We start from the raw sequence: 22,010 nt of genomic DNA, 5'->3' as shown, positions 1-22,010 counted from the left end.
GATGCTGGAAATCCAGAGCTACATAGTCAAATGCTGGAAGAACTCAGCAGGTCAGCCAGAGTCTATGGAAATAAATAGTCAATGTTTTGGGCCAAGACCCTTCATCAGTCCCAAGGAAACTTGTTAAGCCTCTGGGAGGATGGGCTGATAGCTCCGGAAGGTAAAAGCAAAAAACAATGCTGGAAATAGTCAGCAGGTCAGACTGCAACAGAAGAGAAACTGTTAATGAACCATTTTCCTTGACAAAGTAATGCTGGTCAGAGAGAGTTGACCAGAACACAAACAAATGGTTGGCAAAGCTTTCAAGACTGATATTGATTTTGTTAAAGGTTTCCATATTGTGAAAATGGTGGAAAGGAACTAAAATACAAATTAGTTGTGGTATAAATGGATGACAGGATGACTTGAATGGCTCACCTGACTGCTCGGTCTTTTTACCGTAAGATTTTATAATGTTGCCCATTGCCTACCCTATAACATTCTGTGAAGAAAAACTTAAGCAGTTATATGGGCAGGTAGAACGCTACCTCCACCCAGTTCATCATATGAATAACTTTCTCAGAATGTTCTGTAGCTGCAGCCCATCCTGCCAGCACAGTGCGGTTGCCCCAGCTTTTTCGCCTGACACTGTCCGCTTTGTAGTGTGGGAAGGTGATTGGATATGGAGAGTGGGCTACATTTTAACCCAAGTTGGTAATTGCAGATGCATTGCATTCTGATTTCTGTGTTTTTGTTGTTGAACAAGAAGGTTGTCATCAGTTCAGGTAAAACACGCCACCACAGCACAATATGTAAGAACTTGCGCTATGAAACATGCTGATATTACTGTTAGGCTCTCGCTTTCTTCAGGCATCTCTCATCCAGCACGAGGTGTTGTAAACTATACTCTGAGAGGTTTCGTTACTTAACAAACGTCCAGGATAGAAACTGGATTCCGCAGTGGGATGTTGTGATGCTGTCAGCGAGTGATCCGTTTTTCTATTTATACTGAGGAATTACTCATCAGCAGTTATTTAATGCCATTCCTAGCTACTGTGGAGAAAGAGGCGATGAGATGCTTTGCATCCATTTGGAGTGGATATTCTAGGATTCTGACCCAGGGAGGAAGGAATAGTGTTACACATTTCCCATACAGGTTCGAGTCATGGAGCAATAAACAGGGAATTCGGCTCATCTAGTCAATGCCAAACCATTATTCTGCCTAGTCCCTTTGACCTGGGCCATACCCCTCCCATTCATGTAGTTATCTCAACTTATCTTAAAGGTTGAAATCTAACCCACAACCACTATTTCTGCTGGCAGCTCGTCCCACACTTTCATCACCCTCTGAATGAAGAAGTTCTCCCTCATGTTCCCCTTAAACATTTCACTTTTTGCCCTTAACCCATGACCTCTTGTTCAACCTCAGTGGAAAAAGCAGGCATTTTTCCAATCTATACCTCTGATGATTAAGGAAGGCTGCAATATGTTAACGGTGATGCACTGAACTGTTACTGCTTTGAAAGGGTGTGGGGGGGGGGGGTGCAGAATATTTAGTCAACAGTGAAGATCAAGCTGACAATATGGTCCTGAGAGTATCAAACTTCTCAGAATGAAAAAGAAATTAAAATAGATTGGATGGGTGTCCATAACTATAATGATGCTACAAAGGCAGATATTGATTAAGGCACTCGGAGAGAGGCAATGTGCAGAGAGTGATTTAGATCAAACTTTTGTTTCACAAATTGTCTGAGAGGCAAATCAATTTAAAATAAACATGGGCAGGAAATGAAGTATAGAAATTTATTTTCGTAAACCATTTTTTTTCCAGAGTTAGAACTGTGATAGAATGCTGACATTAGAATTTTTTATTGAGTGCAACATAAAATCAATTGTACATTATCACATTGTACTGTTGTTTTTGTTCTGGTGAATTCGATTAATGTTCGTGAGATTACTCTTTTGTGGGGATAAAAAGTACTGGTAGCCTCATAGTTCACAGTAGTTCTTCCTCGTAACTGACAGCAACTTCATGGTTTCTATCTTGCAGGGCGCAGTATGTCATATTGAAGTTCAGTTTGTTTTTTCCATGTACGTAGAAACAAACAGTGAAACGCATCATTTGTGTTAACAACCAGCACACACACCCAAGGATGTGCCGGGTCAGCCCATGAGCATTGCCGCACATTCCAGCACCAATGTATCATAACCAGTGTTCAGCAGAACAACACGAGAAGCAACAACAAAACAAGCCCCTTCCCACACACAGAGACAAGCCTCCAACTTCAGGACAGGCCACCTCTCAGACTCTCAGCCTCCATTCCCTGACCTGGACTTGCAGGTATTGGACTTCTGAAACAATTACATTTCAAGAATGCACTCAGAAGCTGAAACCTGATCGTTTTAGGATTGCAGCAGCTTCTCCATTGAAAGGACATCGAATGCAAAGGGCAAAATGATAATTAATATAAATCCAATAAAAACTTATACAATTTTGAGCAACACACACAAAATGCTGGTGGAACGCAGCAGGCCAGGCAGCATCAATAGGGAGAAGTGCTGTCGACGTTTCAGGCCGATCTGCTGCGTTCCACCAGCATTTTGTGTGTGTTGCTTGAATATCCAGCATCTGCAGATTTCCTGGTGTTTGCAATGTACAATTTTGAATTATTTTGATATAACATGTTAATTTTTTCAAAGCTTAGCAGTTGGTATGGTCATAGTATAGAATTAGGCCATTTGGTTCTCACTGCAATACCCTAGTTACTTTCACTTGTACTTTCTCTGTAACTTTGCAATATTGTCCTCACATTTAAATTGTCCAGTTGCCTCTTGAAGGCCATAGAGGAACCTGCCTCCACCACATCTGCAAAGCCAAAGGTGTTACAAAGTTAAGGCCGAGTTTATTGTCAAATGCACAAGTGGCGTGTATGCACAGTTGCAATGAAAATTGTACTTGGCAGTAGCATCACAGGCACAGAGCACCACCTAAGCAGCATTCACAAGGCAGTGTAGTCCAAATTCCAACCACGCTCTCTAACAGTATTTCCTTGTGTTCTGATCCCCTTTGTTTTATGCCTGGCACATCTAGTGATAATATTTTTAATGAGGCATTTCAGAAACTTTCATTTTTTGACAGGCAGCCTAGTTTAAGGCTGAATGTTTGTTGCCAGTTAAAGATTTTTAAAAAATCATTCTCATTGGCAGGGATGTTTCTTCTCTCCCACCACCTAAGTGATTGTGTGGGTGTGTGCGTGTGTAAGCCACTGCTCCTTTCTCAAGCCCCACTGAGGAGGATCAGGCCAACTTAAAATTCATATGTTTCCTTGGTAATAGGAATAATTATATTCAGGATGCTCCAGGATTAATTTGATCAGCACTGGGCACATTGTGAAATGTGTATAAAGTGTAGTTGTATAAACTTGTTAATTGTTCAATGAAAAATTCTAGGTTATCAGTCAGTTAGGAATTGTATTGACCTACATATCCTTTGAACAGTTCACATTCACGAAAAGCATTAAAATTAATGAAGGGTCTTGACCTCAAATGTCAACTGTCAATTTTCCTTCACAGTTGCTGAGTTGCTTCAGTCTGTTTTTTGCATACCAATTAATGATTCTGTTTGTATGCTATTTTGTGTTACTGCTGTCTCTGCCTTTTCTCTTGACTCTCTTTTCCCGAGATATTGCCTATTGTCTTGATCATTTCTTTTAGTTTCATTTTTATTTTCCTATTATTTAACAAATCTTCTCCCGTTGCCTGATCAATACTGGTGGAAAGCAGTGGGTAAAGTTCAAAGAGTGCTGCATTAATTGTAGCCATTTTCAACTTTCTCCGAAGAAACACCCTTTGGGCAATTGTCTTGTGTTTGAATCTCATTTTGCCATTTTTTTCTGTATGATCCCTAGTTCCAAAATAACTTGATCAAGGATTAAAAATCAGGAAGGGTAGAGGATGCCATGCCTCCCTAAGATATAGGAGCAGAATTAGGCCATTTGGCCCATCTAGTCTGCTCCACCATTTCACCATGGCTGATCCATTTTTCACCTCAGCTCCAATCTCCTGCCTTCTCCCTGTATCCCTTTAAATCCTGACTAATCAAGTATCTATCAACATTTGCCTTAAGTATAACCAATGACTTGGCCTCCACAGCTGCCTGTGGCAACAACTTCCACAGATTCACCACTCCCAGGCTAATGAAATTCCTCCTCATCTTTGTTCTAAGAGGATGCCGTCACCCCCCCCCCCCCCGCTCTGTGTCCTGTGGTTATAAATGGATAAAGGAGAGGCTGATTGGCAGGAGGCAATAGTGGGAATAAAAGGAGCCTTTCCTGGTTGGAGGTGAATGGGTGGTCGAGGGACTGGTGCAGGGGGCAGGGTTTCTTTATGGTATAAAGAAAATATTGGAATGAGATATTGAGAGATACAGAATGTAAATATGCCCTTTGGCCTATCCAGTCCCGAACATCAACCACCCATCTTACACTGATCCCAGATGAATAACACTCACCCAGATTTCAGGGGCAGTTTATAGTGGCCAGTAAACCAACCTGTGCTCTTTGGGATGTGGGAAGAGACCCAAGCCCCCAGAGGAATCACAGAGAGCACCCAAAGTCAGAATTGAACCTGGGTCTCTGCCACTGCGCAGCATTGACTCTTACCAACTGTGTCACTAAAATCAACAGACAATTGCTAGTGGTGATTATAAAATCATTGTGAAATCAAAATCAAATCAAAGTTCAAAGTAGTTTGAAGAATTAATATCAGCATCTGCTATATGTTTTGACATATGAGTCTAGGAAATTGCTCGATTTGAGCCATTCCTGTGAGGTTTAGTTGCCACACTGGCTCAGCTGGTAGGACCACTGCCCAGTGCTAATGACCCGACTGAATTCTGGTTTTGGGTGTGTAACTTGTACACAGAACAAAAAACTAAGTTGTCAGTCAGTTAGGAGTTATGTTGACCAATATTCCCTCTAAGTTGTGTGCGCACACACAACTTTCGCTACTAGCACACAAAGGAGTTTAACCATATTCAAAAAGATTGTCATCCTCTACCTGGTTGACATGTTAAGTATATTTCACAATCATACACAATCACATTTCCTTTTCCGGTTTCAGCTGCGGACGGTGTTGACAATGTGGAGTTTGGATAATATGTCTGCAGATTTTAGAACTAGCTTATTTACTGTTCTTATTAAAGAAATTATTCAGCGCGCTCGCACATGTTGTTGTTACTGGGCAAAAAGTCACACAGCACATGATTTTTGTGCACACTGGTCATTACAAATTAGAGGGAACATTGATGTTGACCTACATCATTTAAATGATCCATCACAAAATAGCATCTTAAATAATGATTCTGTTTGTATAGTTGATAACTAGTAGTGGTATAATCGAGTTGACTGTGGTCTCCTAAGAGCTTGTGTTTTGGTGGGTCCTCTAATATCTGATAACCATTACTGCTATTGCAGTCTTTTCTTTACACTCTCTTTTCCCCAAATTATTACCTGGTTGTTTTGATCTTTTCCTTTCGTCTCTTTATCGTTGGGTTAAATTTGACCATTGTGCATGGATTCTAGTGTAAATTCCTTGAACTGTGAGCAGGATTAGTGTAAACGGGCAGCTGGACAGCACAGACTCAGTACCTTTCTCCAAGCTGTTTGTCCTTCTGCCTCTACCACTTTGTCTACACAAAATCCCCTGGCTGTTTTAATGATGTCCTATTGATTGGTGCTTTCCGTTTGGGCTTCTGATGATGTTAGAATGCGCAAAAAAGAGCACGCAGAGCACCCGTAGTAACTTTCAGCAAACTTTGGCTGAAACAGGAAAACTAAAATGCAGCAGATGCTGGAGACCTGAAATAAAATTAGAAAATGCTTGAACCACAGGAGAAAGTGGGGTTACTGTTCATGGTCAAATACTTTTCAGCAGTGAAACATACATTGTATATCCCTTGCTCTCAGCATTTCCAGTGTTTTCTGTATTCTGTTAAAAGCATTGCAATCAAATAATGTGGGAAAATATGATGGACATCTTGTTTTAAGCTGTGACTCAGGGGTTCTTCTGGGTAGCGTGCTCAAAATTCACCGGATACTCTGTCATCGTCAAATTCAAATAGCATCATAGGAAGTGAGGCAGTGTTGGGGCCACTGACTTTCTGTTAACGTGTTAAACTAAATCCTGCCTGCTGCCTCAGATCCTGTCTTATCCCTTGTGTCCTGGCTTAAACAGCATCGCTCAAGCAGATTGGTCCATATTGTGGGATCTTGCTGTGCACACACAAGCCAGTAAGTCCCATATTACAGCAGAGACTAAACTTAGTTTGCATTAATGCTCAGAGGCATTAGCTGAAGATGCCCTTGAATTGGCAAAATCACACATTGTGTGCCAGTGCAGTAGTCAATGACTATTGATCAGGTAAGCCCCAAGTTAAGGGTATTTTAGTGCTTATTGTCTAGAACAGGAAAAAAGGAGTGCTATGAACTGGAACTACCAAACTCCCATCAGAAGTTCCCTTTGAAGTGGAGAGGTAGGTAAAGTTTCATTTTCAGGGTTATTCCTGGTCAATAAAAATGTAACAGTGGGTTTACATTTCTGTCTGAAATGAGAAATTGACTATAAGGCATAGGAGCAAAATTAGGCCAATTGGCCCATTGAGACTGCTCTGCCATTCCATTATGGCTGATCTGTTATCCCTCCCAACGCTATTCCTCATAACCTTGGCCAGTACTAATCTAGAACCTATCACCTTCCTCTTTATACAGTGGCATGCAAAAGTTTGGGCACCCCTGGTCAAAATTTGTTACTGTGAATAGCTAAGCAAGTAAAAGATGACCTGATTTCCAAAAGGCATAAAGTTAAAGATGACACATTTCTTTAATATTTTAAGCAAGATTACTTTTTTTATTTCCATCTTTCATAGTTCAAAATAACAAAAAAGGAAAAGGGCCTGAGGCAAAAGTTTGGGCACCCTGCATGGTCAGTACTTAGTAACACCCCCTTTGGCAAGTATCACAGCTTGTAAACGCTTTCTGTAGCCAGCTTTCAGCTCCTGTTTGGGTGATTTTTGCCCATTCTTCCTTGCAAAAGGCTTCTAGTTCTGTGAGATTCTTGGGCCGTCTTGCATGCACTGCTATTTTGAGGTCTATCCACAGATTTTCATTGATATTTAGGTCGGGGGACTGTGAGGGCCATGGCAAAACCTTCAGCTTGTGCCTCTTGAGGTAGTTCATTGTGGATTTTGAGGTGTGTTTAGGATCATTATCCTGCTGTAGAAGCCATCCTCTTTTCATCTTCAGCTTTCTTACAGACGGTGTGATGTTTGCTTCCAGAATTTGCTGGCATTTAATTGAATGGATTCTTCCATCTACTAGAGGAATGTTCCCCAAGTCACTGGCTGCCACACAAGCCCAAAACATGATTGATCCACCCCAGTTGGAGAGGTGTTCTCTTCATGAAATTCTGCACCCTTTTTTCTCCAAACATATCTTTGCTCATTGCAGCCAAAAAGTTCTATTTTAACTTCATCACTCCACAGGACTTGTTTCCAAAATGCATCAGGCTTGTTTAGATGTTTCTTTGCAAACTTCTGACGCTGAATTTTGTGGTGAAGACGTAGGAAAGCTTTTCTTCCTAAATCTTCCTGAAGGTCTTTTTCAGTCAAACGGGGGTTTTGATTTGCCTTTCTAGCAATCTACAGAAAGTTCTCTTGGAAAGTTTTCTTGGTCTTCCAGACCTCAACTTGACCCCCACCGTTCTTGTTAACTGCCACTTCTTTATTACATTACAAACTGAGGAAATGGCTACCTGAAAACACTTTGCTATCTTCTTGTAACCTTCTCCTGCTTTGTGGGCATCATTTATTTTAATTTTCAGAGTGCTAGGCAGCTGCTTAGAGGAGCCCATGGCTGCTGATTGTTGGGGCAAGGTTTGAGAAGTCAGGGTATTGAAAAAGCTATGAAATTTGCATACCTGGCCTTTCCTAACAATGATTGTGAACAAGCCATTGCCCTAACAAGCTAATTAAGGTCTGAGACCTTGGTAAAAGTTATCTGAGAGCTCACATCTCTCGGGGTGCCCAAACTTTTGCATGGTGCTCCTTTCCTTTTTCTCACTCTAAAATTGTACAAAACAAAAATAATACACTAATCTTGCTTAAAATGTTGAAAAGAATGTTTCATCTTTAAATTTGTGACTTTTGGAGATCAGTTCATCTTCTGCTCACTTAAATACAGGTGTGTACCCCTTTGCAAAAATTTTTGTAGAAGTGAAAATCCTCTTTGTAATGCGAAAACAGGTTACTAATGTAGGTCTTTTGAAAAAGCGAAGTGGCGTAAAGCAAACATTCATAAAGCGGGGGGACACCTGTATTCATAGTAACAGAAATTTTGACCAGGGGTGCCCATACTTTTGCATGCCACTGTATATACCCAATGACTTGGCCTCCACAGTTATCTGTGGAAACAAATTCCACAGATTCACCACCCTCTGGCTAAAGAAATTCCTCATTTCTTTTCTAAAGGGACACCCTTCTATTCTGAGTCTGAGATTCCTTCACAATAGGAAATAACCTTTCCACATCCACTTTATCTAGGCTTTTCAGTATTCGATAGGTGTTGAGAATTGAAGTTGTTAGTAAAATGGGGCCATGAGTAAAGAAGTAATAAAGTATGAAATTGGATCCTATGTACCACCAGAAAAGTAATCCTTTGATAATGTAGTGACAACTTAGTAACCACAGCTCAAATAGCCTGTGCTCAATTCCTCATGGGAGCACAAAATGAATCATAATCATCAAAGAACAAAATCTCAGTGTTTTTATAAGAAAGGGACCATGCTCAAATGTGCAGCAGAGTTTGTGGCAAGTCCATTGAAGGTAACTCGCTTTGTTTTGTTTCCCTGTCCCTCCAACAGGTACGTCCCTGGTGCAGCATCTAATGACCGTGCTGATCAGTGAGCACGACAGGCTCTTCCCTATCATTTCCAGTGACATTCCCGTCCCCCAGCCCGACACGAGGTTGCTGAGCAAGCGCTGCCTGGTGGAGTGGGTGTCAGAGGAGGAGTGTGAAGAGGCCGAGGCTGACAATCAAGCGAGGAGCTCCTGCAACAGTGCCACCTCACTGGACGTGAACGTGAGCACCCCCGTGACTGTTTCCAAAAATGCACCTCGAGACCGAGCAGACAGGCCTGTGGCTGGCAGTACCAGCCCTAGCAGAAGACTGCAAACTCTCCCCGGCTGGAAGTACTCATTTAAACAGACGGGAGGAAGGTCCAGTAGTGCTAAAGTAGGTGGCTCGACTTTAGATATTCCACACTTAACAACCAGTGGGAATTGGCTAATGAATGGATTGTCTTCACTACGAGGACACAGAAGGACTTCCTCTGGGGACAGGGTCAAAGAATCTGGGTCTTCACGTCTATCAACCTACGATAACGTGCCATCGTCCAACCTTTCCCTGAGCGCAGGCGACAGGCACAGTGTGGCCAGCACTACCTGGTCGACGTCATCCTGTGAAATTTCCGTGGCTGACTCCAGCAGTTCCCTAACGTGTCAGGAAAGTGACTCTCTGGTGCTCAACTGTACGAAAGCTGACTGGCCGGTGCACGCCACCCAGCCACAGGGCGAGGCGCCGAGGAGTGAGCCCTGCAACGGGAGCGAGGCGTTTGACGTGTGCATCAGCAGCGCGAGCTGCAGCGAGAACAGTGACTTACTCTTTGCGTCCAGTGACTCGGCCACATGCTCGAAAGCGCTTCAGAGCCTGGTCACGCAGCTCAAGTCAGAGCTGACCAGACAAAGGGCAGAGTACGAAACCAGGATTAAAAGGTGACAAGGCCTATAATTAAGGTTTACATAGTTGCTTTCTGAGTTCCACTTCGGAGTTTTATATGTGGATCTGCACCAGGGTCAGTGTGTGATTTTTGATTTTTGCATGCAATTCTAGAAAGGCTTTACATGCACAGTTAGAGGCCGTTCCGGCCCGAGTACACCTATGTGACTAATTAAACCGTATGTCTTTGAAAGGGGGAAACTGGATCACCTGGAGGAAACCCCACAGTCACAGTGAGAACATACAAACCCCTTACAGACAGGAATTGAACCTGAGTCACTGCTGCCTTAACTGTGTGCAGAAAAGTAAGTGCTTCAGCCTACATCCAGAATCATTGGGTGAAGAAAGCATTGGTACTTGCACAAAACAGGCAAGAATCCACTACTTACACCAGTGCAGCACTGGATCCAGTGAACTGACAGTGGGATGGTGGAGGTCATGGAACCCAAAAGAATCCAGTAGCTGTACCCTCCCTGTCTCTGGGTTAATGAGGTATAAGGTTATACTCTTACCTCTGCTTACAGTGAGGGAAGCATTAACGGAGTACGTGGGGGACCAGGGAGAGGTGACCACATTGTCAGGCCTTGCTTCTGCCAGGTTCAATTCCTCATTCAAGAGGAAAGCTTCCATTAGCAGGAACGTTAATGGAATCCAGGCATTTCAATAAGATCATGCTTTTTTTCTTAACATGGTAAAACTTCCCTGCATCATGTTCTGAATGACTTTAATGGGGATTTCAAATTTACTCCAAAATGTGATTAAGATCTTCTGTTAAAGTTTAAAAAAGAAACACGATTTTTAAAATTTGGATAAATATTGTACATATAAAATTCCATCCACTGGAATCCTGCTTTTAAGTGTTTGAGTCCTGCTGCAAAGGATTCAGGAAGTGAAGGTGGATTATGGATCATTAAAAACTATAATCTGAATCTGGTTTTGTTATCATCCTGTCTTTGCCCTCTGACATTCCCTAAGTTGTTGAGCTTGCTCACTCTGCTCCAATTGCTCATCTCCCTTCTTTATTTCATTTTTATGAACTCTGAACTTCCCAACTACCCACCAACTCCTCTCCACACCATCTTTTCCCTAGCAAATACATTCTTCCTATCTACCTACCTATCGCCTCCTTCAATTTTCCATAAGACTATAAAACGTAGGAGCAGTATTAGGCCATTTGGCCCATCGAGTCTGCTCCACCGTTCTTTCAGGTCTGATTTATTATCTCTCTCAGTCCCAAACTCCTGCTTTCTCCCCATAACATTTGACACCCTTACTAATGGAGTTTAAGTCTATAATGGAAGTCCTTACTGTTGGAGTTTTTTTGAGGGTGTAACAGGGATGTTAGACAAGGGTAAGCCAGTGGATGTTGTGTACCTAGATTTTCAGAAGGCATTCGATAAGGTGCCACATAGGAGATTGGTGAGTAAAATCAGAGCTCATGGCATTGGGGGCAGGGTTTCAACATGGATAGAAAACTGGTTGGCAGATAGAAAGCAAAGGGTAGCAGTGAATGGGTGTTTCTCGGACTGGCTGGAGGTGACTAGTGGGGTACCACAGGGCTTTGTATAGGGACCACAGCTCTTTACGATTTATGTCAACGATTTAGATGAGGGCATTGAAAACTATATCAGCAAGTTTGCTGACGATACTAAACTGGGTGGCAGTGTGACTTGCGAAGAGGACGTTAGGAGAATACAGGGAGACCTGGATAGGCTGGGTGAGTGGGCAGATACTTGGCAGATGTCATTCAATGTGAATAAATATGAAGTTATCCACTTTGGAAGCAGGAACAAGAGGGCAGAGTATTGTTTGAACGGTGTAGAGTTAGGTAAGGGAGAAATGCAAAAAGACCTAAGAGTCCTAGTTCACCAGTCAATGAAGGTGAATGAGCAAGTGCAACAGGCAGTGAAGAGGGCAAATGGAATGTTGGCCTTTATTACAAGGGGAATTGAGTACAAGAGCAAGGATGTCCTTTTGCATTTGTACAGGGCCCTGGTGAGACCACACCTGGAATATTATGTACAGTTTTGGTCTCCAGGTTTAAGGAAGGACATTCTGGCAATTGAGGAAGTGCAGCGTAGATTCACTAGGTTGATTCCTGGGATGGCAGGGCTGTCTTACGCAGAGAGATTGGAGAGATTGGGCATGTACACACTGGAATTGAGGAGATTGAGAGGGGATCTGATTGAAACGTTTAAGATAATTAAAGGATTTGATAGGATTGAGGCAGGAAATATGTTCCAGATGTTGGGAGAGTCCAGTACCAGAGGGCATGGATTGAGAATAAGAGGTCAGTTATTTAAAACAGAGTTGAGGAAGAACTTCTTCTCCCAGAGAGTTGTGGAGGTGTGGAATGCACTGCCTCGGAAGACGGTGGAGGCCAATTCTCTGGATGCTTTCAAGAAGGAGCTGGATAGGTATCTTATGGATAGGGGAATCAAGGGATATGGGGACAAGGCAGGGACTGGGTATTGATAGTGAATGATCAGCCATGATCTCAGAATGGCGGTGCAGACTCGAGGGGCCGAATGATCTACTTCTGCACCTATTGTCTATTGTCTAATCAAGAACCTATCAAACTCCACTTTAAATATACCCAGTGACTTGGCCTCCACAGCCGTCGGTAGCAATGAATCCCACAGATTCACCAGCCTCTGACTAAAGAAATACCTCCTCACTCTGTTCTAAAGTAATGTCTCTATTCTGAGGCTCTTCCTCCTGGTCCTAGACTCCCCCACTGTGGGAAATACCCTCTCCACATCCACTCTATATCTAGGCCTTTCAATATTCAATAGGTTTCAGTGAGATCCCCCTCATTCTTATCTCCCATCAGTTCATTTCAGAAGTGGTTGAAGTTTCTCCAAGCATGTTCCATGTGGATCTGACACAATCCTCTCCCACTTCATGAACATTTTGTTTAGCCGGGCTTCTGGTGATGCAGACAGACAAAACACAGGTGGCTGCTTGCAGACACTTTAAGAGGCAGGTGTTTAACGGCTTTGCCTACTTTTCCCCCTGTTATCAGGCTTTCAGACTGCAAGCTGCTGGCATGTTGACATGGCGGCTTGTTTAGTGATAACTTAACACAGCAGCTGGCGAAACGATAAGATACCTTGAGCAATCTGAGTGCCAGGATCTTTAAACAAGCATGTTTTTAAGGAAAGTCAATTGTGGATATCTCCCTGGAATCTTTATTACAGACTGCCTTAATGAAGGTTTATTTCGTGGAGAGTGTTCAGATTGTAACTTTGGTTATAATTGCTAAAGAGCAAGATTGGAGTAGACTAAATCCTTGTTACTACTTGCAAACAAGAGAAAATCTGTAGATGCTGGGAATCTGAGCAACGCACACAAGATGCTGGAGGAGCTCCACAGGCCAGGCAGCAACTGTGGAAAAGAAGACAGTCGACATCTCTGGCCGAGACCTTTCATCAGGACTGGAGAAATAAAAAGATGAGAAGTCAGAATAAGAAGGTGAAACTGGGAGGGGAGAGGAGTCAAGTAAAGAGCTGGGAAGTTGATTGATAAAGGAGGTACAGGGCTGAAGAAGGAGAAACCTGATAGGCGAGGACAGAAGGCCATGGAAGAAAGAAAAGGGGGAGGAGCACCAGAGGGAGGTGGTGGACAGTTAAGGAGATAAGATGAGAGAGGAAAATGGCTATGGTGAAGTTGGGGGGTGGGGGGGAACATTACCGTAAATTCAAGAAATTGATGTTCATGCCTTCAGGTTGGATGCTACCTCGATGGAATATAAGGTGTTGCTCCTCCAACCTGAGTGTGGCCTCATCATGGCAGTAGAGGAGGCCATGGACTGAAATGTCAGAATGGGAATGGGAAGTGGAATTAAAACGGGTGGCCACTGGGAGATCCCACTTTTTCTAGCAGGTGGAGCGTAGGTTCTCAGTGAAGCAGTCTCATAATCTACATCGAATCTCAACGATATACATGAGGCCACACTGAGAGCATGAAACACAATAGATGACCCCAACAGACACACAGGTGAAGGGCTGCCTCACCTAGAAGGAGTGCTTGGGGCCCTGAATGGTAGTGAGGGAGGATACTCACATACTATAAAAGTAAGCCTAAGATAAACTGACATTTTTGCCGGCAGGTGGTGTAGTGGCATCCATACCAGACCTCAAGACCAATGGTCCCGGGTTTGAATCTGGCCAGCTCCTTGCACGCTTTCCTTTCATGTTGGGTTGAGTGTTGAGCTAGCAATTTGCCTTCGTAAAAAAAAACAGATAAATGCTAAAGAAATGGCAAGGTTGCTGCCTGATGCCTCACAAGGTATGGAAATGAACAACAACAAACTGACATTCATGAGAGTTATGACTGAGGAGAGTTGACGTTCATTTTCGTATACTGAATCCATTCTGATGCACTAGTCCCATCTAGTGGTGCCAAGGCATTAGTCATTTCAGTAATATTTCCCATAATTCCTGTTACTTTTGGCTGTACCTTGAGTTATCAGCCGTTTTCATAAATTCACCTTCGAATGATCATTTTTATTTGGTGTTGATGTCTTTTTGGTTCTTCTGATGTGTATCAATCTATCACCTCTCACAAAATCCAATACAAACTTGTTTGTCTCTCACTTAGAAAAACTGTTAAGATTAAAAATAGTAACTGATCAGATGATCCAATGAACATGGAGTTCAGCCAAAATGCTTGAAACTAAATCCTGCCCAAATATTTGAATAGTGAAAAGCCAAAGCACCTTTGGCAAAAGTAAGGAGGTACTACAATTAAGAATGGAATTTCACATCTTGTATGTGAGTCTGAGGTGACGTTACAACAATCGAAAGGTTACAACAACAGAAGACAAGCCCAAACTAACTGCATCAGTCTACCATCACAGCAGGTTGTCCAGAACAAAGAACGGGATAGAGAAAAAATCATTGCAAATGCCACCCACCCTGTAAAATATCTTTTCCTAAAGCTCCCTTCTGGAAATGCTTTAGGGAAGTAAAATAAAAACTTCACGGCATCTTAAAAGTTTCTTCCTCAGGCAGTTAATCTGATCAGCTGTTTTATCTATGCACTGTAAATACTTTAAACCACTGTTTATAATGCTGTTTACATTCTGGCACATTTTATTCCATAAAAGAATTAGATAAAATATTAAGTTATTCTTTATAATTGTTGAATGTTATTGCATCAGCACACAACTATATTTGATCCTTGTTCATTGATTTCTTCAGGCTTGAGGAGTCCAGCACAGAGCTGAGAGTGCAAGTGAACAAACTGGAAGAAGAGTTGGACCAGGGGAAAAAGAAATACACCATGCTTGAGATTAGGATGCGGAACACAGACCGGGCACGTGAAGATGCGGAGAAGCGAAACCTCCTCCTGCAGAAGGAAATGGAGGACTTCTTTGCCACCTTAGGAGACTTTACGCTGGAATCCAGGGATTCCAATCCCAAGTAGCAAAATCTGTTCTTAAACCTGCGACATGCCAGACCACAAAGACACCCGTTTACAAACACAGTTGATATTTTATAAGAAGCATATGCATTTATTTTTAATGCTATGATTTAATGTGGTATGAGCATTAATAGTCATTTATGTTTTGTACTACTCATGCTTTTTTGTCGCTGTTGGGAAGGCTCTCGTGGGCCCCACAGGCTGTTTACATATTGATTTTCTGCAAGTAGACATTTGGAAGTTAGTATGTCTTCTCTTAAGCCCATTCCAAAGAGTCCCAAACCCTGCTTCTGCTCAAGAAGCAACCATGTTTACAACGTGATGAGGCTTATTTCCTCTCTGTACATCAAGACATTGTAATGGTGCAACAATTTGGTGGGTCTGAAATTGAGGTGGAAAAGTTAAGCATACGACTTTTTCTTCCGCCCCCCCCCCCACACCCCACCCCAAAAAAAGTCAGGCTGTAATTCACCTCATTCAGTTTCCTGGAGAGCAAATTGTCATGTTTGTGTAACTTACAGTAAACCTCTAATGATCAGTTGTCCGATTATTCGGAACTCCGGGTGTTTTGGCACAGGACTCACGCATTAATCCAGAGTGGGAGCTGGATGTCACCCAGATGTCGGGTTTGGAAAACTACCAACATGAGCATGGTTAACTGTCCATTTACAGTTAGACTGCACAAAACAGGCCCATCAAACACACTTCTACACGAACCCTATACTGGTCCAATTTGAAGAAGAAAAATCTCCCTATAGCTCATCAGAAGTTCTACTATTCACCGACACACTAGAGTACATGATATAGTGGCCAGTTAACCTCCCAAACCATTTGTCTTTGGGTCGTGGGAAGAAACCGAAGCTCCTGGAGAAACCCACTATATCACAAGACTTCACACAGACTGACCTCAAGATCTCTGAAGCAGTGTCATCCGTTCTCTGTTCTCACACAGTTAAACAAGGTACAAGCTGAAACTCACATGTTCTATGTCCCCACACTCTCTTTAAACTCACCAGGTTTGACTACACTGTCATCCCACTGCTTATTATACTGCTGTGTAACATGTTTAACAAATGTTATTAGACGATAGTCCAGAAAACCTGCTACTCCAGTTTACATCTGGGCTATTGCAGTGTGAGTAAACAGATGGTCAATTTTTGCTTAGCCTCCGAGTACCTGTGCATATCTATTAGCTTCCACCTCTTGTCAGTGTACTGCTGATTCACACAGAATGTTAAGCTCTTTGTCAGTAATTTTGGAACCACTGCAACAGCTCAGAGTTGTGCACAAGCTGTCTTGTAGCAATGCTATGCAAGGCTGCCACCTAGAGGTTTTAACTCAGCTCTACACAGTTTCATTCGGGCGCGATGGGAAACCACTCCACTTATGGATTGTTTGAAATGACTGTGTATGGTCCAATTTTTCTGCTCGGTATGCAGATCAGAAGCAAAAAAAAAAAAAAATACTGGGAAAAGTAAACTGTTAGTAGACAGGCAAAATTGTTACAAACATTGAAGCAAGGAGCCTTCAATAACATGAGAACCTCTCTGCTTTATGATGAGTTATGATCTTCATTTGAAGAGCAATACCAACAAATTCCTGTGTTTCTATATCAGACATCCAGACATATAGTAATATCAGACATTTAGTAATTCCTTTCTTGCTCACCATATATCAGACATCCAGGTTATGCAGACAGTAATGATCCGATTCACTAAGCTTGAGAAAAATCAAAGGAATGAAGTATTTTATAGAAAAAGGCTATTAAAATATCATTCCTTGTAACTATTAGCCATTGAAATACCAAACTTTAATGGCTACCTGTTCATTTAGCCTATTTTTTAATTATAGAAATAGATTAATATTAACATTTTATCTTAATGTTTTCCCTATTTCAAGTTTTTCCCTGTCCTTATGTACGATTGACCAAATTGGCTGGATCCAAGCACAAGTTTCATACTGTTAAGTTGCTGTAGACTTGAGGGGATGTGGAGGAACCTGTATTTATATTAATGAATAATAAATTAGAGCACAAGATATTGTCTGAAATGGTGCTGGGATAAAGCATAACTAAATCCATAATATGGGTAGAGCCTCACTGGATAATGCATTCAGATAATTGTCCCAGAGACTTGGTGTGAATGAACTCAGCTCATAGATGGAGGAAATGATAAACTGTGGTTTCCATAACTTTCCTGGCATGGTGCATTCACACAGAAAGCCAAAGTCTTTTTAGAATCAAGGTTAATCAGCTTCCCATTGATCGCCACGGTTACTGCCTGTTCTCATTGCCAGCATTTTATGTTTTATTTCTACGTGGAAGATATTTTAACAGTCCCTATGATATCACATTCACTGTCCTTTTGATCCAGATACAGCAAATTCTCCTTAAAGTGCAATCCTGTTCAGATGATGGGTTGATCACAGCTGCAATGCTTCTTCGACTGTTTGAAACCTTTGAATATTTAACCAGTTGCTCATTTTAAAAAAAAACTTTTATACAGAGACAGATAATAAAATCTAAAAGCACTCAGTAGGGGCCCCACAGGATTCAAGTGCTTTAGATCATGAATGCATGCCAATGTGCTCTTGATCAAGAAGACATAAATGCCACAATTGATTTTATTTCATGTCAGTCTTTGGTTTGCTGTCTCCAACAAAATTTGATATATCATTCAAGGAAAGATTGGCAGTAGTTTTAAGCTCCCGTTCCACAGTGGCCATCAAAATATGAATCTAGATACATCACCCACTCTTCTCGTAAGAAAATGCTTTTCAAACATTCCTCCTAGTTTAAGCTGTGAGGTGAGAAACACAGCAAGATGTTGTGACTGTATATTTCAATTAATGACCTTAATGTGTAACTGATCAATAAAGACCATCGTGTAAAAGGGCAAAGGTCACATAACTGCTGTTTAAGAGTTCTGTCAAATGGCTTGTTCAGTCTCTTGTCTATTTACAGGAAATGATGTGTATGGGGAAATTATTTACATGGATGTTATTTCTTACATATCAAGTGTAAGTTATAAAACTGTATTAAGCACAATGTCAATTATTCAAAATTTCATCATCACCTGCCATTTTAAGGGACTTTAAAATTCAATCTGTCACTTGAGAATGAACTGTGAGTAAGTGTTTTAAGGGCCAGTATTGCAAAGTGCAATTGGATTTCTGACAATCCTTACATGTTCTAAATAACTTGCTAAGGAAACCTTTATCAATGAAGTGATCAGAACCTTTGGCTATGACAATTGGAATTGCAATGGAATAGATTATTACTCTTGAAAATGGAATAGGTTCAGCAAGGCCCACATTTAGTCCCAAAGGGTTTAAATGCATATGATGTTTTTCCACAAAGTTTGTTTGCATGTGGCTGCATTATTGTAATAGAACCAGATACCAAATGCCCAGCATTAAAAGAATACCAGTAATCCAGAATACTAGGGGGAGAAAAAGCAACAAATAGCATTTTCCCCTCAATCTTTGCTAGCTCATGGCTGGTATTCAGTGTCCCAATGGGACATTATAAAATGTCTGCATCTATGTTAGAATTTAACTATTTTCCCCCTTCTCCTCTGGAATTAAACCTGACCCATATGACTGGCCTCCAGAAGAGGCCACATTCAGTATGGAATCCAGCACAACTAGGTCTCCCCCTGGGATCATTACACCGTGTCAGGGCAGGGAATCACTTCATTCCCTAGACTATGAATGTCCAAGGGCAAATAGCAACTGCCAAAGAATGAAGAGGAAATCAATTGGTAAGGGTGAAGTTACCTGATGAAATATCCTTTTGAAAATGGGACAAAAAGCTTTTCCTACCAAATAGTGGTCAACTGAATGGTGTCAACAGTAGAAGGTTTATAGAGAGGGAAACCCCATACATTCATGTGTCAAAACAGAGCCATGTCAGCGGGAACAGACCCTGCAACATCAGGGCACAAACAGCCTGTGGGAGTTTGCAATATCCAATAGTGTTACAAACAAAAGAAAACCTCATGTATTCATTGGGTATGAGTTACATTCTGCTTTCCATTTGGAATGATAGACGGGATAACAGAGAGAGCTCAAATGCATGAGCAATGCAGGTCCCCTCTTATTTTTGTATGAAATCAGGATTGTCTTGGTGGTGTGCACTCGCTTTACCCGGAGTGACTGGTGGAGTCGTCGTGTTATCACTGTGGAACCAAGCAACTAAACAAGGCAGATTGTTAACCTGCTACTGAGATAGGACAGGCAGCACAGATGTGGTGATGGCAGTATTAATATGTATATGCCTTATTTTTAAAGATCAAATCACTAATCACATAGCTCCAGGATAGCTGCATTATCCAGTTTTCTGTGCCTTTTGAACACAGTGGGCTGTTGTTCCATAGTCCATGCATTTACTTATTAAAACAGTAATGACGTTGTCTTTGAAAGTAAGGCCTGTATCTTGGGACAATAAATTATTGCTTGAAGCGTGAACCAATTTGCACACACAATTTGAGATTTGAGCATGTCTTTCATGAGACATTTAAAATGTCCAACCAATGTTATTGATGTATTTTATTGGTTTTTGCACTATGTAAAAAAAATAGCTTGTAAGTAAACAGACTCTTTACTGTTCCTCTACTGAATATATTAAGCTTTTTAAGAGAGAAAAAATGAGCAGTTTGTGTTTTTTACAAAGCTTTGTAAATTACATTGAGACCATTTAAAGAGTCATACAACACAGAAATAGACCTTCAGCTCAGCCGATTCATGCCAAACAACACTCCCATTTAAGCTCGTTGCATTTGCCTGTGTTTATTCCATATCACTCTAAACCTTTCCTATCCATGTACCTACTCAAATGCCTTAATGAGTGTTGACAGAAGTCCAGGACTGAACCAGGAACCTTTCAGTCTAGTAATCTCCCAGTGACTGCGATTACAAAAGCACAAAAATAAGTCCCTCACAGCAAGCTCATTAAATTCGTAAAGGTCACCATTGCTCCCTTTCAAATGACCTTCACAAAGATTTTAATAGACTCAAACACTGGAAGTCTGAAATTATGAAATTTGCTGCAAAGTTGAGTGTAAGCCAAGATCATAAAGTCTAATTAAAGTAGAAGTATTCAACAGATCCTCAGTTGAATGAACAGTGCCTTTGGTAACTTTTACTTTTGTTTAGAGTGCTGCTCAATCACTCTGGAAGTACCCCCATATATGATCACCCACTCGTTCCTCATGTCTTCATGTATGGAGATGCTCAAACAACAAGCAACTGAAGTTGGGAGTGCCAAATGATTTTTGCTTTTAGGATTATTTGGTTACGTCTTTAAACTCTGTTAGTGATACCATGCAAGATTTTTAAAAAATTAAATTATACAGCATAGAAACAGGTCCTTCAGCCCACTGAACCCATGCCAACCTTGTATGGAATGAATAAGATGTTTTGTTACTATTGTGGGCAAAAAAAAGCAATGTTAGGAATGGCAATAAAGTTCTATTCATCAGTGCAGAAACACATTTGTACTAGTAATACAAACAAGTGCTGAAAACTCTGTTGGACAGGCAACACTTATTTTTAAAATTTATTTTAGAGATACAGTGTGGAACGGGCCCTTCTGCCCTTTGTGCCACACTGCCTGCAACTCCTGATTTAACCCTGCCTAATCACAGGACAATTCATAATGATCAGTTAACCTGCTAACCAGTACACCTTTGGACTGTGGGAGGAAACCGGAGCACCCGGAGGTAAAGCACACATTCCATGGGGAGGTCATACAAACTCCTTACCGAGGATGCTGGGATTGAACTCTGAACTCCTACACATCAAGCTGTAAGAGTGCTGCGCTACCATGGCACAGCGTCTGTGGAAAGAGAATCAATTATCAAACCTGTTTTTCTTTCCACACATGGGACTTGATCTGCTCAGAGTTTCTAACATATTATCTAACGTTTGCAAATGCATTGCCAAGATCAGAGAACAACTCAAACCATCAACCACTTGAGGCACGCATTTTCCAAGTTACTCTATCATTCTGTTGCAAGTTCTCAGAATCTGCAGCTTTTTGCTTTTTTACTTGCACTGGTTTTGCCCACAATAAAAACTACATTTCTCATTCATTCCATTGTAATTTATCCCTCAGATTCAGTTCCACCATTGGCGTAAATGTAATTTCTGTTGGGTCTGCCCCTACTATTGTGAAGTGTCCAGAGAATTTCAAACACCCAACAAAATAATTTAGCAATTCAAATGCAGTATTTGTTTAAACACAATAGGAAAATGCAAAAAAAGTTATTCAAATGATATCCATGCCCTAACCTTGAAAAAGAATGTAACTTCAAATAATTCACCATACAGGCAAAGCAATAGAAATTCTTGCAATTCTTATGATTGATGTTTCAAAAATGCAAACGTAATGGGAAGCTAGTCTTCTCCCTTTTTGAATGAGGAAATGATAGAAGTGAAACAGTGTCTTTCGAAGAAAAAGATACTTATTTGAAGGAGATTCGTATTTAAGAGTGTTAGAATTGATGGTTAAAAGGCACTTTCCCCAGCCTAGACAGTGGATTTAATTCAACATTGCAACACTGCTCATTTAGATCCTTACTGTTCGCCTCAATGCACCTTCAGGAAGTGGAGCTAACTGCTTTCATTATCAAAATTAAACTCTGAGGCATTTGAGGGACAATATGTAACTTCACAAAGAAAAACAGTACAATGCTATTATCCTTTCCCCCAAAAAGCTTGTCGACGGATGTTGAAAGAGTCATACAGCACAGGAACAGGCCCTTCAACCCACAT

At 41.4% G+C, this 22,010-nt stretch overlaps 1 protein-coding gene across 7 annotated transcripts in view; it reads left to right on the top strand.

Annotated features, from left to right (window-relative positions):
* Positions 1-19,871, top strand: part of LOC132378983 (rho GTPase-activating protein 22-like) — a 472,736-nt gene extending 452,865 nt beyond the window's left edge. For all 7 annotated transcript variants that reach the window (XM_059946399.1, XM_059946397.1, XM_059946400.1 and 4 more), the window contains 2 exons: positions 8,896-9,805; positions 15,014-19,871. In XM_059946399.1, the coding sequence (XP_059802382.1) occupies positions 8,896-9,805; positions 15,014-15,239 (1,136 nt within the window). In that variant the 3' untranslated portion in view covers positions 15,240-19,871. The remainder of the gene's footprint in view (positions 1-8,895; positions 9,806-15,013) is intronic.
* The last annotated feature ends 2,139 nt before the right edge of the window (positions 19,872-22,010 follow it).

The sequence above is a fragment of the Hypanus sabinus genome, chromosome 21, assembly GCF_030144855.1.
Source record: "Hypanus sabinus isolate sHypSab1 chromosome 21, sHypSab1.hap1, whole genome shotgun sequence".
Lineage (NCBI taxonomy): Eukaryota > Metazoa > Chordata > Chondrichthyes > Myliobatiformes > Dasyatidae > Hypanus > Hypanus sabinus.
This window is presented reverse-complemented; position numbering and strand designations above follow the sequence as displayed.